At 41.8% G+C, this 17,852-nt stretch overlaps 1 protein-coding gene across 1 annotated transcript in view; it reads left to right on the top strand.

The window, feature by feature from the left end:
* Positions 1-17,852, top strand: part of AFG2A (AFG2 AAA ATPase homolog A) — a 162,760-nt gene that overhangs the window by 17,245 nt on the left and 127,663 nt on the right. Inside the window, 2 exon segments of the mRNA XM_064711589.1 lie at positions 3,077-3,231; positions 7,363-7,572. Coding sequence (XP_064567659.1) covers positions 3,077-3,231; positions 7,363-7,572 — 365 coding nt within the window.

Here is a 17,852-nt window from a genome sequence, read left to right as displayed (position 1 = left end):
ATGAGTTGGTGAGGTAGAGCATACAGTTGCTGGGCTGGAACAAACTGTTTATTTTCCATTGTTTGTAATCATGCAGGCCTTATTATGCTGCTCTTTTTTTTTTTCCCTTTTCCTTTTTATTTTATTTAATTTTTTTGTTTAAACGGGGGTTTTCCATTCACTGAGGATCGGTGTTATTCACTATGCCTTTACTCAAAATAGATATCTTGTGCCTGTGTAAAGTGCCACTGACCCTTCCACACTTCAGTCCTTCCTCCCCTCATGCAGGACTGGAGTAAAACAGGGAAAACCCACTCTCCCACTTCTGAGTCCCCCCAGGCACTGCCAAAGGGGTTGTTGGAACTCATTAACCCTGAAGAATGGAGTAACATCGGAAAAGCAGCAAGCAGAGCTGAAACAAGTGCTGTGCTCAGAGCCAGTTCACAGCAATGACATTATGGTCAACCCAAAACATTCCCATGTGGAAGACACCCAGGTGCCCGATGTTTCCTGAGGTGTTCCTGTCTGTATCTGCATTATAACTTGTGTAGTGGGGGACATGGCTTTGCTGTAGGATTCCATCTCTTGCCTCTGCACTGCTTTTGGCAGCAGGGTTTGCATCCTACCCTGCATTTCCTTACGTTAAATCCATCTTTCAGCATCTCGAGACAAGGATGTGTTTTCCTGCCTCTGGCAAGCCACTGGCTGTATCCTTCTCCTGTTACTGAGGCTCCCTCCCCCACCCCTCTTGCTGGAGGTCAATCTGAAGTGCAGGAAAGAATGATTATGATAACAGGAGGAAACAGGAAGAATCATGCTTTCTTTTTCAATCTGTTTTTTATTATTGTTTTAATGTAAAACATTGTTTCAATTAAATGCTGACCTGTGCAGCGGCGTGTGCGTGCACATGCTGAAATGAATTCCGGCTTTGTTTGGAAAGCTGTGACCTCTTTATTCCTGTTCTGGATCAAGGCTGTTGCCTTTCAAACCTACTGCTGAGGACTGAAATTTCACTTGTACTCCTCGTAGCACTGGCTGTAACAAACCTTAAGAGCTGTGGTCTCCTTGGGCATTTTTATTTGGTGTTCTCTCTCAATTTTTAAAATAAACGTGCTTGGTTTTAAGAGGTACTCATGTCAGGGGAAAAAATAACTATGACATTTAAAATGCCTCAAATGAGTACTTGGTGGAGTAGGTATAGAAATGAGTGGATATCTTTATCCTTTACTTGCTTTCTCTATGCCTTAATTTAGTGTGATATTATTTACTTGCATTTTTTTAAACTGAGATTCCTGTGTGAATTGACTGCCCTGAAAGAAATGAGAAGACTGGACCTCAATGCCCACTCCCACCCCACAAAGTCTTAGCTGCAATGACACTGGAATAGTATGTTGAGTTTGCTATTTGTTTGGGTATAAATTTTAAATCTGGGGGGGTGAATCTGTGTTGTCTCATTTAAGTTGTTTGTTTTGGGTTGGGTTTTTTTGCTTAAAATGAACTTCTTTGGAGGAAGGAAGAAGTGGGTGAGAAATTTGCCTGAGTTGTTAAACTGAGTCACTTACATTTTATACTTGTCCTCTGGTGACCAGATTTTCATTTTTCTCCTTGGCCTCATGGAATGTTTTTATTTATATATCTTATTAGTTTTGGATGTTCTGTGCAAGGGGAAACCTGAAATACAAACTTTTTTCCTTTCTGTTATTGTATTAAGAGCCTGCGTATTGGATGCAGGTGCTCTGACTCTGCCGTAATTGGCACTTTATGGAGAGACACCAGCTGTACTGCTTCACAGGGGACGTATTAGATCTCTTCACACGTTGTATATATTGTAGGAAATGCAGAATTCCTGTCATTGTCACAAACTTTGCATGTCTGCTTCTACCAGTGCCTCTGCAGAAAAAAAAAGACAACAATCTGCTGAAAGTTAAAACCACGTCTATTTTCAGAAACGGCTTATCCCTTTTATTGTCCTTTCATGTAGCACTAATTGATGTTTTGTTTGGTTAAATATAGAAGAGACTTAACAAATGTTTGTCTTTTTATGGTCATGCAAGGTGAGCTGGTGTGGTATGAAGTGCTTCATTTGTTTTGGAACACATGGCAACAGATACTGCATATCTGGATGTGTGTGTACCTGCACATAAAATTATACTCATCGTGTAATAATATACCAAAAAAAAAAAAGTTTAACATTTTCAGTTGCTGGACGGGTTTGGAAGCAGAAGCAATAAAACTCTAAATTATATTAGGCCTTAAAAGGGATAATTATAGAGGGGAAGCAATCCTGCTTTTGAGCATCTTACACAACAGGAGCTTCAGTTGCTCTCTTGGGAATGCCTGGGAGCTGCCAATGGTACCTCTTGGCCCTGCCTGAGGAATATTGATGTGTGAGTAGGTGGGACTTGTGTGGCTTCTGAGGGATTGATTTATAGGAGGGAACTAGGAATTAGTATCAAGATTTATAGATACTGTATGTGAGTGATTTGTCCAAACAAAAGAGTGGGTAAAAGCTCTGCCTGCTTTTGAAAAGTGTAATTGCTGAAGGGAACAAAGAGCTATTGAGTGTCACAGGGAATGTTTGTTCCATATCAAGAAAAATGCAGGTGTCTGGCATCTTATTATATGGGAAAATATGGTTCCAATGGAAGTTAAAGCAATCTCATCAGATTTTTTTAAAAAGTTGTGAAGATACTGTCCAGATAATAGAGAAGTGGGTGAGGTTGTGGATTTCTTGTGAGCTGATTTAACATCTCCTTGAATGTTCATTGTCCTGCTTCCTCTGTGGTTTAAAAATGTGTTCACATCAATGTATGGACATGGGGAGAGTTTCATCTCTGGGAAAAGGGGAACAAGGCTGTTTCATTCTGTCTGTTGGAACTGATACAATTGATATTCTATCTGTGGTTGTTAAATCCCCTTTTTTGTGCTCTCTTTTCAGAAATGTCTAGCATGTTTTTTGACATAGTTCAGGCCCAGCACTGAGACACTTTGGAGCATCATTTCCTTCCCTGTGCTGCAGTATGTTTGTGTGTGGAACACAGTGCTCATGGGCACCAGGAGGAAGCCTGCCTATTTCCATGTTTCCTTGTTTCTCTAGGTTTGTGCGCGCTGCGGAGAGCGCTGGGGAGGAGGCCCGGCCTGGGGGACAGCGCCGTGGCTGGGTCAGTGGTGATTGCCTTCAATGACTTCCTGCAGGGGATGAAGGACGTCAGGCCCAGCGCCATGAGGGAGGTGGCAATCGATGTGCCAAAAGTAAGTTGTTTTGTGCAGTGCTGTGGCAGCTTTGTCAGGGCCACAAAAAGAGAGGAATTTCATGGAGTGGAAGCCTCAGGTTACTACTGAATGTTATGCATCATCTTTCTGTTTGGGTGTTTGTTTATTTATTTATAACTGTGAAGAACTGTTTGCAGAATGGTTCCTAATGCTCCAGGAAGAGTTTGGGAGTGCAGGATCGTGTCTCCTGATCTCTATTTTTTTATGCTGAGTGGATTAATGTAGTACAAACCTTCAAGGAAGGTCTGGAGCAGCCATGGAATCTGGGGCCTTTTGGGAAGCAGACACAAACTAAAGCAGAAACCAACTGTTAGCATTTGTAGCCAAAGTGTGTTGAAATAAACTGTAAACAGTTTGATTGCTCTGATTTTTATGTAAATGTGGCCTGAATGTCTTCAGTGGTATGATATGGTTTTAAATGAAGGCAGAATTCAATGCTGTAGGCTGATTATGACTGCCAAACAGTCACCTGTCAAGCGACTGTCATTATATGAACAGTTCATTTGGTGGTGCCAGGTTCATCTTTACCATGCTCACTGCCCTTTCTTAATTACATATTATAGTATTTCAGTAGCAGACCCAACATAAATTGGGCTGGGGAACTGACCTGGTCTAAGGCAGCTCTGATCTGTGCTAAGAAGATTGAGCAAAATAATTTTCTATTTAATCTGACTAAATCCTGATTCTGTGAGCAGTTGTGTTGGTGTTCCTCAGCAGCTCCCCAGGCCCTGAAAGAAAACATTTGTTTCATTGCATGAAAATTAGTCACTTGGGAATTAAATTGCACAACTGTAGACCCTTATTCCCAAACTTATAGGAATGGGAAATGAAATCCGTGAACCGGATGCTGCACGCAGCCAGCTCGGATGTCACACTTGGCTTGCTAAGAGCCCGTGCTCTGCAGGGTGGAATTGCTTGGGCTGGCCCCAAACAGCTTTTCCTGGAAATGGTGTCATGGCACCAATATCCTCAAGGCTAAGTGGCTCTGCTGAGAGCCAGAGTTACTGATTCTTGCCTTGCTCGTGTGCTCAGGTTGTTATTCCTTTGCTGTGCCTCTCAGGCACTCCAGTCCCTTTGGAGCCAGGTGGAATGCTGCCCAATGGCACAACACAGGCAGGTAGAAGCAAAGTCTTGGGCTACTGCAGGAAATCTGTTCTCAGTCCTGGTCATCCTACTCCTCAGGTTCCTCTTGTCCACTAAACCACCCTCCTAGTGATTGTTTTCCTTGATTGTCACGTGGTTTTATTTGTTAAACATCCACTGAGTTATTGGAGTACTACTGGAATTCATTCCTTTATTAACAGCCTAGTGGAGATTATTTTTGTTATGACAGGACCTGCATTTCCACAAAGCAATGCGTATTCTCTGAAAGTGTAGGGTAAATTTCAAGCCATCTGCTTGCTGTCTGGGGTGAGTTTAAAATAGATTCTAAAGTAATTTGGGTGCAACAGATTTTGTGTCCTGCCATATCACCAAAGGAAGGGAGTTTGGAACTAGATGATCTTTAGAGTCCATTCCATCTCCAAGTATTCTGTGAAGGCTGTAATCTAAAAAGTCCTTGCTAAAAATAACTTGATACACTAAATAAATGATAAGGTGTGAGATTTTTTTTCCCCAAAGAGAAGACAGGAATTTGAACTACATTTATAATATCAGCTTTTTAGGTATTTATTGTAGATGGAGTACTCACTTGGCAACCCCCTTGGTGTGGATGGGCCTTTGGCCCATGTAGTTACTTACAAGTAAAACCATTGACATACATGAGATTTTTTTGATTTTCAGCTTCATTTTTTAGATGGTGGGGCTCTTCCATACATATTTCATTGCTTTGCAGTAGCCATGTGCCAGTCAAATGACAGGAGTTCAAAGTAACTCCTGAATAAAGCCACAATTCCTTTCTCTTGTGTCTGAATTGTGTTGGCTGTGACCAAGGCAAATGTAAAATCCTTGCTGCCTAGTTCTGTGTACCATCTTGCCTTCCATTTTAAAGAGCCTTTCTTGAACTTTACTGTGTGTACAACCTTTTTTGAAGGCTGCTTTTTCTGCAGCAAGGATTTAGGGGAGAGAGGATGCACATTATAAATCAGGAAGTTAATACTGCAGTTCTTTGGAGAGTTGCACTGCAATTGCTGTTCCTCCCTCTCCTGTGGGTCTTTATGAAATTTTTTTCAGAGCGTGCTGTGGGTTTTGCTTGCCTTTTTCACTCCCTTTAGTGTAATTCAACACTCAGATTTGTGTCTTTGCAGGCAAAAGATTCTGGATAAGACATTCTTTGCCAGTCTGCTTTATTTCTTTATTACTGGTGCTTAGTAACCTCTGGGGAGCTGCTGCTCTGTGTTGCACTCTGAGCTCTGTTGACCTGGGGGGAGCTAGAGGTTGCAGCAGTAATGAAATGTTGGTGTAGCAGAGAGCTGGTTCTGTGTGTGTGAGCCCAGCCCCAAGGCTCATCTTGAAAGCCATTTCCACAGTGACAGAACTGTCACACCTCATTGCTGGTGTTGCAAGACCTCTCCTTTGAGATCCTGTGCAGGTGAGAGCAGTGGCACTATTGCTGGTTCCCCAACCTCTCCTCCCTCACCTCTCCCCCCCCCAACACTTATCTCTCTCCTTTTGAAATGAGGACAAGTTTGTTCTGTTTAGAATTCACCAGAATGTGAAGGTCGTAGTTTATTAGCTATTTTTGCTTTTAATACTATCGCAGCACCAGTTCCTCACCTTGTACTGTCAGAATTTAAATTGTAGGCAAAGTCAGAATAAGTCTCCAGATTGCTGAAAACAACCTTCATGTAAAGTGACCTTACTTCACCTTTTCTGTTCAATTCTGTCACTTGTGCTGGTCTTAAATGCCGTGTAGTGGGTCTGAAAAATCACTTGAACGATGCCTGACTGATATTCAGAAGACTGAATATTTGCAGAGGATAAATGACTGAATATTTAAGAGAGTAAAAGTAACATTTAAGTTTTATCTCCCTGGCTTTTTATGTGCATGTAAAGTACTGCTAATAGATTTTGCCTTCTGTTGCTGAAACTTAAGGGGAATTCATGATGGCCTAATTAATTTCAAGATGCTCTTGTTCATGTTTGTCAAAATCTTTGTCTGGATAGAAAGACGTGATGACTAGTCCATACTTTGCCAGGTATGAGTAAGGATTGATACTGAAAAAAGGAGAACAATGTTGTCTCCTTATGTTGTCTTCTGCCCTCAGAAAAAGTTGTCTAAGAGTGTCAGATTTAGTTCTGTGCAGTTACAAATCTACATAGAATCAAGAGCTGTGGGGGTAGGTAATACATCTTAAATGAAATTAAAGTCACACTATGTGTGACTATGAATAGTCACACTATTTAATATCTGACTCATAAACACAAACTTTTGTTATGTTTGCTGTTTGCTCTCTGCTCTCTTTGTAATTTTCTTCTACGTTGAAGTCTGACAATCTAAGAGAAATTTTATTTGATTTGAAGTTTGCTTGGTCTTAAATAAAAGTGTTTGCACCACATCCAAATGCTTTTTTTCATCACTTCAATACAGACTGAATTACCTTTCTCAGGGACTGTCTACTTCTAGTTTCCACTCCTTGTCCTGGCATCAGGGGAAAATAGGGACAAACCAAGGGTGACTCCAGGTTTCAGCTTGGGGGAAAGGCAATACCTTGCCTCTCAGCAACACCCTGCTTGCTTTTCACATGTAACTCCCTTTCCAGAGCTGAAGGATGATTAATGTTGAGCAAATTTCTGGAAGAGTGTTTTAAGGCAGAAGATCATTTGATTTAGGTGTGCCTTGACATGTTTAATATTTGAAGTGGATGGTGACCAGAGGAAGAGCAGGCTGGGAAGATGTGGAGAAAATTCTCAGGCTTGTTGACAGCCATGCAGGAAGAGGTGTGGCAGGTTTTAGATTGGTCTGCTTTTTTGGTAGGACATAACACATGCCTTTATGTATTCCTGACAGTCTTGTGCTTCTTGTTTAATAAAGACTTTTTGAAGAAGTGACTCATTGAAAACAACTTTATTAAAGAACCAGTACACATTCTGCAGAGCATTTTTGATTTATTTACTTTAATAGTTCTGCTCTGAATTGTCTGAATTCAGCAAAAATGCTCTGTTCTGCAGGTATCTTGGTCAGACATAGGAGGACTGGAAGATGTCAAGCTGAAGTTGAAGCAAGCAGTGGAATGGCCTCTCAAACATCCAGAGTCCTTCATCCGAATGGGGATCCAGCCTCCCAAGGGTGTGCTGCTGTATGGACCTCCTGGGTGCTCTAAAACCATGATAGCAAAAGCTTTGGCTCATGAAAGTGGCCTCAACTTCTTGGCAGTGAAGGTAGGCCATTCACACTCACATTTTCTTAGCTCCTACATAACAACTGATGGTTTTACCAATTTCCAGTGTTAAAATCCAGTGACTCTTAGTGTTTTTGTTCCCTATATGCTCCTGCAAACACCTTGTAAAAATCAAGTAAATTTGTGTTTTCTTGTATGCTATTAAAAGAATTATTTTGTCACAGCACAGATCTGGGATGGACAGGTAAGCTGTGGAGTGAGGTCTTAAATATTGGCATTGTTTAAAGTCTTTCTAAAAGTGGCAACAATATTTATACTGCAATTAAAGCAATGTAAATGAAAAGTGCCTCTGGATAGTGGATAGCTGCTGTTACTGTAATAATTACTTGCATGCATGGAAATATCATCTAATCTCTTATATTCCTTTTCATTCCTCAGGAAGGTCACTTTCTTTATCTCACTGTTTGTGTTTCATTACAGATTTTTTCTTGCCCTATTTGCCTTTTTTCCTGGGGAAATAGTTCTACTTCATCAGTTTTCAGAAAGCTTGAAAAATCAGTTATATCTTGAATACTCTTGTAAAAATGGGGTATTCTCTCAGCATTAAGAAACACTTAGTATAAAAAAATTTTGGATTTCGTTGCCAATGAATCAGTGTAATTGATCACTGTGGGTTGTATGGAAAACACATGAATGGAAGTTATTTAATAATAATACTGAGCTTCACTGCATAGGAAAGAAAAAAAAAGACAGCAGAGTGATTCCACATGGGGTAGTCTAGCAGCTGTGTCAGATTGTTAATGAAGTGCAAGAAAAAACATTTGTTTAAGTGTTTTGAAAGTATCTCCTCCTCAACAGTAAGATCACGTCCCCTTCTCTGTTGACCATCTCCTGACTCACAAAGCCTCCTGTGTTAGTTTGCACACAGCTTCCTCCTCCTCCTATCCTTTCAGGCACGCTGTGGATCCTCTCTGGGTTGACCCTGAAGCCAGCAGCCCTTCACTGCCCGGGCTCCCTGGGATTACAGGCAGCCCTCTGGGTCACAGTCACGTCAACAAGGGCAGCCTTGGAAACCTCAGCCCTTAAGAAACGCTACCTTTACTGCCTCTTCCATAAAGACAAAGTAGTTCTTTGTGCTCCAGAGTTACTGGTAAACAAGGTAACCTTGTCCTCCGCCTCTGCTTAAAAGAAAACATTCCTCTTTGTCTCACCCTAAGCACTGGTGCCTGAGAGGGTGGGGAAAGAAGGTAGCAGTCTGGAAAAAAGAAAATCAGTTGAAAATGGATGTTGTTGCTGTCTTGTATCCCTCAATCATGGCACCATCAGACAGTTTACTGATGCAGTTAATTGTCTGAGAGTGAAGGGTGGTTCATGCTGACCAGGAGGTATCCAAAGCTGCAGTGTACAGTAATGCAGCATTTTGCCATGGTGCAGTTCTGCACGTGCAACATTCCCCATCACTGACAAGCTGCAGAAGTGTCTGGCTCTAGGAAATTGCCTGTGATTCCCGGTTGGTTTAAATCCTCTGGCCTGGAACTGGTCAAATATTCAATGTACAGATGTTTCAAGAAGCACATCTCTGGAGCATGTCCAACCTTGGACATGTTGACTCCAGGAAGGGAACATAGCCCACTTTCTCTAACTTCACATTTGTTTCCTGGACAGAAAAAGGCAACATCCATCATGTACTAAATGTGTTAAACATCGTCTGTAGCATTTTCTCAAGCACAACAGGCATGAATTAATTTCCACTGCAAGTGTTCCTGCAATAAATCCAAACTAGATGAATTTGTGGGGTTTTGGTTTGTTTTGTTGGGGTGTTTTTGGGAGAGGATTTTTCTTTTCTTGCTTATAGCCCTATTAATTTTCCCCTTCTCTACATTATGTGTTGGATATCCATCCCTGGAACTGACATCAGGCATTTTGAAACGAACGTGCAATTCTTGATGATTTACTTTTCAGACTTGCATTTTCCTTCCAGACTCTCTGGAGTAAGTAATTCTGATGAAAAGTGTCTGCTGTACAGCTTGTGGGATACTCTCTTGGGATAGTGCAGGGGGCAGAGGTTCTTGGGCCCTCCTGGAGCAGGGGCTGCAGACAGGCAGGAGGCACAGCTCTGGGTGCTGCCTCTCCCTTTGGCTGTGAAGCCTGAGAGGAGATCGATTCTGTTCCATGCAGTGCTTGCTCGGTTCGGTGATTTTTGGACGGCTGGAGCTATTGTGTGTGCCCAGTGCATTTTAGAGCCACGAGCACAGCTCCCTGCCATCAGTGCTGGATGTGCTGTCCTTGTCTGAGCTGGCTGTCCTGCTTCAGTGCAGCAGGTATCGCCTCCACGCAGGCTTTGTTTGCCAGATGTGTCTGTGCACTTTGGACAGCTGACTCTGTTCAGTGAGACGTTTCAGCTGGGTTTTGAGCAAACTGCTCAAATGTGACCTTTCCATCTGTCTTGGGCATAGGGAGCTGTCACAAGGCAGCCTCTGGCCCATGTCTGACTGGCTTCTCATGAGGTTTGGGAGATGGGCTGAGTCTCCATGTCATTTCTGGGCAGAGGAGCTGAAGAAAATAACGTGATAACAGATGTTTGACGTTGCATCCTGTTCTCTCCTGAAATCTATTGTGAGGTTTGAATGGTTAGTGTTACAATGAATGTTGCCCTTTTGTAAACATGCTCTTTGATACTTGGCCAAAAACTTTTTATAGCTGTATTTGCACCAAGATTGGTGACCTTTTGCTTTTCCAGAGCAAAGCAGCTTGTTGGTTGGTTTGTTTTACAAAGCAATCTTGCATATCATTCCTAGGGGGAATAGTTTATTTTTGTTCCTTCTCTTGACTTTCTTTGTTTCTAATACAATGTATCTGCTAAATTTACTGGGGGGGAGGTTGTCAGCTACTTTCCAGGGGATGGCTCTTCCTGCTCCTTCTTGCCAGCCCCTTTTTCTAACTCTCTTGTAGCATTGAGGGTTTTCAAGGTTTTAGTGGTCATCTGGATTATTCCCCCCTCCAAATCTCTGTTACAGAAAAGGCAGCAACTGAATTGTTCTCAGCTGCTTGGAGATTTTTCAGTGTTTTGCACTCATGGATACAAGTGAGTGTAAGACTGTGTGAAGGAATGGATTAGGATAATTTTTTCGTTATGCAGGATTGAACACTAGTCTTGACTTATCAACAGCTTTTGATCTGACTGACTGCTTGTTTCAGTCAGCCTTTTCTGTGCTTTGTCTTTCACAATCCTCTTGTGCTTGTACCAAAGTTTGTAATTTTCTTCTGAAATGTGTTTTATGCATTTTTTGTGCTAGTAAGAAAAACCCCTTATATTCAGGTATCGGACCTATCCATATGACTATGATGGGGATATAATTTTCAGCTTCTGCCAGGCTGATGACACCTTGCTGTCATATACAACCTCTCTGACATTTTTGCTTTAGATGTCATCTAGCTTTCTGAAACTGAGCATGAAGGAAATGAAACCCTTTGTCACTGTATTTCCTCGTTGGACTATTTGTGTCATAGGTATTTCTGTGGACTGTTTTGACAGTTCCTGCACTTAGGGTCAGTTTTGACTGGCTGGTTTTTTGAGCTTTATTTTTTGTGAGACCACTAGGATTTTTGTGGTGATATTATATTTTTGGAAGTAACTCGCCTGGCTTGCTGTATAGCATAGATAATTATCTCTGCATTTGTCTTGCATCTTAGTTTATTTAGATGCATTATGACTGCCTTCTTGGATTTTAAATTTTTTAGTTTATTTTATTTTTAGGAAATCCTGTGTCATTGTGTTTTGCGAAGAATCAAATGAGTATTACTTTTCCTTACATATTTTCTGTGGCTTTTCTGGGAAGCAATTAGCAGAGTCTGTGTGGAATCTTTTTCCCCCTCCTATTATTGTGCTATTTAGGTCATTAACTTTACTACCAAATAAAAAAAACATTGAGCTTTTTCTGGTTTTAACCTATTTCAGAATGAACACTGGAGTCAGCTCTTAAGATGTCAGGCTGGGAGGTACCATCTGGATACTCATCCAGATAAATTCTATCACCCAGCTGTGATGGTCAGATCCATGGGGAATTGGAGTTCTGTTTTCTGTCTAACAAGCAGATTACCTGAGTTTATAAGATATATAACAAGAAAAATTATCTAACTTCTATATGCTTTTGCAGGTTTCAGAACCATCATTTTTCCTCTTGCTGCTTAGTGCTTTTTAACATTTGTCTGTTTAAAATCAAAAGTAAGGCCAAGCCTCACTTAGGGGTAGTGACAAAAAACAGCTTAAATTTTAAAAAGTTAAATGCCTTGCAGTACAGCTAAGCGAGGCATGGTAATTTTTGTAAACAGGATGAAGGAATACTTGAAAAATCCCCACCACACAAAGCAAAGAAAACCAAATCCACCTGTGACAGTAAGGAGTGTTTAAGGATGTCAGCACTGAGCAAACCACTGGTACAGATGATGTGAACTATACTGTTCTTAAACTTTATTTTGAAACATTCGTTAGGAGATCCAGCTACAGTGTGATTTAAAAAAAAAAAAGAGAAAATATTCCTGACCTTTTATTTGCTGTTACTTAAGAGCTTGGGCTGAAGGAATCTTTTCTTTTTGCAATGAGCAGTAATTACAAAAATATACAGAGTTCCCAGGGCTCTGACTTCACCTTGGCTTGGTTCAGCTTCCTGTGTCACCCAGCCGATGCTTTTGTACCACTCCCCGTGCTTGACATGTGCTTAAGCTTAGTTTGTCATCTAGGTCAATTATGTCAAAATATTTTCCAATTCAAGTTTCCTCTGCTTTTCCCTTCTGCTCTTGGCTGTGGCAGCTCCCACAGATTAATGAGGCTTGGAAAGGTCGACTGCTTTGCTTTGTGAAGAGCTGTCACTGAGTTTTGGGGAGATAGCTGAGCCTTTTGATGGGGATTTCAGTGAGCAGAAGCCTGAAATAAGAAAGCTTGGTGACTGTAAGTAGTTTAAAAGCAAGGCATTTGAGATGAAAAATGCAGAGGCATTGTGGCTTTATGAGAAATTTTGGCAAACGTTTGATAAAATTTCTAAAAGGATCCACAGTAACACATTTACGAAAACTTGTTAGTTAATTAGCAGATAGTAAAAATAACTCTGTTTGAAAAATTGGACATTTTTTACAAGGGATAGCAAGTTGAGATACTTTGTTGAGCTCTTTTAATCCTGAAGCTTTCTGCATATTGTACTCTACTAAAAATCATTCATCCATTCTTACCATAAACTTACCAAAAGTGACTATACAGGCAGAAAATGGTTAGATATAATCCCTATCTCTTTGTCCCTTCTCAATTACATTGCAAATTTATTTTTTATTAGTGCTTAGTTTTTTTTCTCTCTCTTCAAATTACCAGTGGAGGAATGGAGTGTTGCTGGAGGTGTGAAGTCTCAGCAAATAGGTTTTGCAGCAGGGGTGGCTCATTTTGTGTGATTTTGGATCCTGCATGGATCCTGCCCTGATGATGCCAGAGGCACTCCAAAGGCATTGGTGCATGCAGTGAGTGTAATTCAATGTTTCCAGTCAGCTCATTCTGCAGTGCAAATCCTGGCTTCTGTCTTGTGTAAAGAAGCCTCAGAAGATTGTCACTGGAGTTTGCTGGTCAAGGCAAATGGCAAACAACTCTGAGGCCTGGAAATAAAGAAAACTGGATATTATAGTTGCCTTTGCAGTTTTACCATGCTGCTTGTTACAACTCCACTGCAGGGACTGGGGATAACAGGGTTTTGCCAGTTTGCTCCCTTACATACTTTGGAGCCCACAAGCACCTGCTGAAATGGAAGTTTTTCAAACCCCAGATAGGTGTCAACAAGTTTTTAATGTCCTCTGGAATGCAGGGCAGAGGGAAAGGAAGTGATTAAAGTGGTGCATGGTGCTCAGCCTGGGGTTTCCATGTGCTGAGAAGCTGGGAGTGATGCAGGTGAAATCTTGAAGCAGCCCTGAAAGAGAAGAAGCAGGCTTTATTCTTAACAAGCAAATAGAATGCGTTTTCTGAGCAAATATTTTTCTATGCAGTGTAACCAATTACCAGATCACACACGAACAGCCTCTGCCTTAGAAAGAGCCTTACTGTTAAATTAAAGCAAGTTTCAGTGTTTATCTTATTAACTTGCTTCCCTACAGCCACCCTCAGTCATGTGCTGCTTTGGTTGGACTGTGGGAGGGATGGAATAGCATTTTGCCATGGAGATTACAGTGCCAAAGGACTCAATAACTAATTTCTGAGTCTCTTCAGTGTTGTTAGAGTAGAGCATAAGGCTGAGAGAATTGAGATTGTTCAGTCTGGAGAAGAGAAGGCTTAGGAGTGACCTAATTGTGCCTTCCAGAACCTAACTAGAGCCTACATGAAAGATGGAGAGGGACTTTTCCCAAGAGCAGGATAAGGGAGAATGGTTTCAGAGTAGATTTAGATTAGATAGATTAGGAAAAATTCTTTACTGTGAGGGTGGTGAGGCAGTGGCACAGGTTGCCCAAAGAAATTGTGGATTACCCATCCCTGGGTATTGGATGTGGATTACCCATCCCTGGATGAGGCTCTGAGCAAATGTGGTCTGGTGGAAGGTGTCTCTGCCCATGGCAGGGAGGTTGGAACTAAATGATCTTTAAGGACTCTTCCAACCTGGGCCATTCTGTGGTTCCATGACTCTATCTCACCTTCAGTGTCCAAACTGGAAAGAATTAAAAAAAGATGCTGGGATTAACCCTATGAATGGTGTATTGCTGGGGTGGGATCAGACTTTGCTGTTCTGAGCTGGATGTCTAAGCTTCTCCTGCAGCCTTAAGAGAAATTAGCACGTGGCACCTGAGAGGTGAACATCTGTCTGCCCAAATCAGTTCATGTGAATGTCTAATTCAGATGCCATTGTGTGACTGTGGGCACTGAACTTTGCCCTAGGAACACAATGTGAATGGTTGAAAAATAATTTTGGCGCCTCTGTCCTTTTCTTTTCGTTCTTTTCTGAGATTCACAGTACAGAGCTCAGTTGCTAGAGACATTATTTGAAATTAGATATTAATTCTGACTGATACTTTAATGCCTGATGATTTCTGCTTTGAATATGGCAAAGAAGGAATTGTGCATTATCTTGTAATAATAATCTAGAGCAGTAATTTATTTGATGTGATATAAACTTTCTAGTTGGATCTTCAGGACCTAGGAATTGTGCTCTGTGGCTAGCACAGTTTGATGTGTCTGTGTAAGAGCCCAGAACCTGTGTGTGAGGTTATCAGGTATTTCTGTGGAGTCTGGACTGAGCTGTGTGCTGGAGACACAGCTGGAGCTGTGCCCGTGTGACTCAGAAAGCTTCAGTGCATTACTTGCCTGATTGTCAAAAGAGTGAAAAAGAAAACATGTAAGAGAAATCACTGCCTAAATTTCCTACCCAAGTGGTGGAGAAAATCTGCAAGTGGTCTTAAGGCCTGCTCAGAAAAATGACTGATGCTCTTTAACTTCAGGGGTAGCAGATGTCCCTCTTGCAGTTTAAAAATGCTTTGAGAACCTCTGTCAAAGCCATGTGTGCACAAGCTTATCTCATGTTGCTGCATGTATACAAGGGTTTTATCTTTGTGCAGTTAATCTTGGAGAGTTAATTCTGATAATACTTTAAATGCAAGAAATTTGGGGTTTTTTATTAAAATAAAAAAGAAATTAAAATTCCTCCAATCCAGACCATAAGCAAGTAGAAGGTTTCATGATGCATGGGGATATATCTTGTACGTAGGGATGGAATAGTCTTTAGGCAGAGCATGCCTGGAAACTCTCTCTGCTTTGAGGCTGAATAAAGAAACCTCAGCAGTATCCAGTGGGCCTGAATTGGCAGATTTTTTACTGTCAGTCTGGACTCCAGCTCACAAATGCTTATATGCATGGCTAAGCTACAACTACTTCTGCCAATTTTCTGCTCCAAATCTTTTGCTGGTTTTGGAGTCCCTGTGCAAATGTCCACAAGAAACAGGTTTTATTTCTACATGTCTGCTTGTATGGAAGATGACTTGTTGCAGATGAGAACAGAGCTGTGCAGCATTAAACTGGCCCATTTTTTTACTAGCACCTCTTGGTAAGTCTATCAACAGCTATAAAAAGCTTTTAAAAAGAATCCATATGCTCACCCCTTGGCCAGAAATGATCTTTCAACAAATGTCAGCTAAGTCAAGCTCTTGTCATTTGCTTTTTAAAGCATTTAGAAAAGCACTGAAAAATAAAATGAAAAAACTCTCCTGGTATTTCTTCAGTGGCCTCCAAAGCCTGCTAAAGGTGAGCTTTGTGAAATGAGAAGCTGTGTCAGCTGCCAGCAGGTGACTTTGTGGTGGCCTGCACACTGCCTGTCCTGCAGATTTGTTTTCCAAACAAGAGCTGCCATCAATCTGAGCTAAAGGACAGCACAGGTGCAGACAGGGTAAAGCAAAGGCTCACCTCAGGTGGGACCAGAGCTCACCCAGCTACCTCCAGCTGCTTTGAACATTTCTAGTTTTTGTGTTGTGGTTTTCAGTGTTTGCATGACTGAATTGTACAGCAATTCCTCCTCTTCTGTGTGTGCTTTGTCTTACTTTGGAGCCTTTTCTTGCCATGGACAGTAAGGATGAGCTGCTCACAGTGAAAAACATGACACTCAAATGGAGTTCTGGTATCCCTCATGAAGGGTGAACTAGGAGACTTTCAAACCAATTTTCATGAAAATTCTCCACAAAGAGGCACAGCTCATTAACATGTAGCAGTCTTTCACCTGGAGTTGATTTTTAGTGAAGAGAAAAATGGAGAAAAACTTAATGTCAAAGCTTACAGCAAAAAGTTACATTCAAAATAATTCTCTTTGAAACATTTTAAATGGTATTTATTGCTTTGATGTTGCCTTCATCATATTTTAATGCTTAATTAAAAATAAAACTACACGCATCTGAAATTACATTGCACCTTAAAGCTCAAACAGGGTAGTTTTGGGGTTTTTTTGCTGAGACAAAAGAAAATGTCAGGCTGTTTGATGTTGGGTCACAGGAGAGGAGCACACTGTTGGCACAGATGTGTGTGATGTTGGTTTCCATGGGAATACTGATGTGAATGAAGATTACTTATGGGAATAAGGGCATGAAAGGGAAGCTCCAGAGGCTCCAAGGAAAAGTTAGTGAGAGAAATCTGTAATTGTGGGTAGAGTCTGCAGTGGTTTCTCATTGTGACAGAGAGCTGGATGGGAAGAGAGGACTCTGCTCTCATTCCTTAAGGATTTGTCAGGGCTGTGCTATCGGATTCCTCATCTGCCCTGAGCGTGATGAAGGACGAGGGCCCAGAGCAGCTGGGCTGTCTCTGAGCTGCAGTCTGGCCCTCACTGGCTGCTCCACGCTCCTCATGGCTGATGGCAGTAGCAGCAAAAGGCTTTGTGCTTCTCTCTCTCACCTTGTATTTTGTGTTTCTCTCCTCACCTTGTTTTTCCCTTCTGTCTTTCCTGCGTTCCTCAGTTTTGTGTGTGAATAATTCTGTTTCCACTCAGGTACCCACCAGACTCCAATTTTGCAGTCATTGGAGGCCTCCAGGTGCCACTTGAGCTGCCACAGCAGTTGCTTTAAGAAAGAAAACAATGCCAGTTGTGTAATTTACCTTTCCTGCAGGCCAGGCACACAGTGCTGGCCCTATCAACTCTTACAGTGTGGCTATGGCCAGGCTGCTGCACTCACCTGGTCCTTTGGATAAAGGACAGTTCTTTGAAAAGAAAGAAATAAAAATGGTGTCTATGCCTGGATGCTTTGCTGATATCAGATAACTTGTGCTTTGCTTTCCAGAGGATATTATTTTTTACCCCTACGTGAGCACAGGTGTTTTCCAGTGTCAAGGTAAAGTCAGTGCATTAACTGTTACTGCAGGAATGAAAATGAGCATGGAGAGGGGAGCCTGCAAAAACCAGTGTGCTGCATTTTTAGAGTGATGAATCTGTGTTCCACCACCCTGGGAACAAAGTCCAGATGGTCCCATTCAAAGAGGGCTTGTAACAGAGGCTCTGCCATTGCCAGTGCATAAATGTGTGTCTGCCACACATTCTTAATTGTGACATACCTGCTGTTAAAGCTGCCCTGTGCCCTGGGCTGAGTTACCTGAAGGCACCCACAGCTGGGAGGAGGTGGTTCAGCTTTCTGACTGTGAAGGATGTTGTTTCCTCTGGGGGAATTACAAGGACACCTGTTGTTGCCTGGGAAATAGATGGGAGCCACTGGCTCTTTTCGTTCAGGGCAGCAGATAATGATCCTTGTTTGTGGCTGCAGGTCAGTGCTGATGCAAACCAGCCTGAAGTCAATGAGTCATTACCAATCCCAGGAGAAGCTGAGGCC

This window comes from Zonotrichia leucophrys, chromosome 4 (assembly GCF_028769735.1).
Source record: "Zonotrichia leucophrys gambelii isolate GWCS_2022_RI chromosome 4, RI_Zleu_2.0, whole genome shotgun sequence".
Taxonomy (NCBI): Eukaryota; Metazoa; Chordata; class Aves; order Passeriformes; family Passerellidae; genus Zonotrichia; species Zonotrichia leucophrys.
Note: the sequence above shows the minus strand (reverse complement) of the source record. Positions and strands in the feature narration are given on the sequence as shown.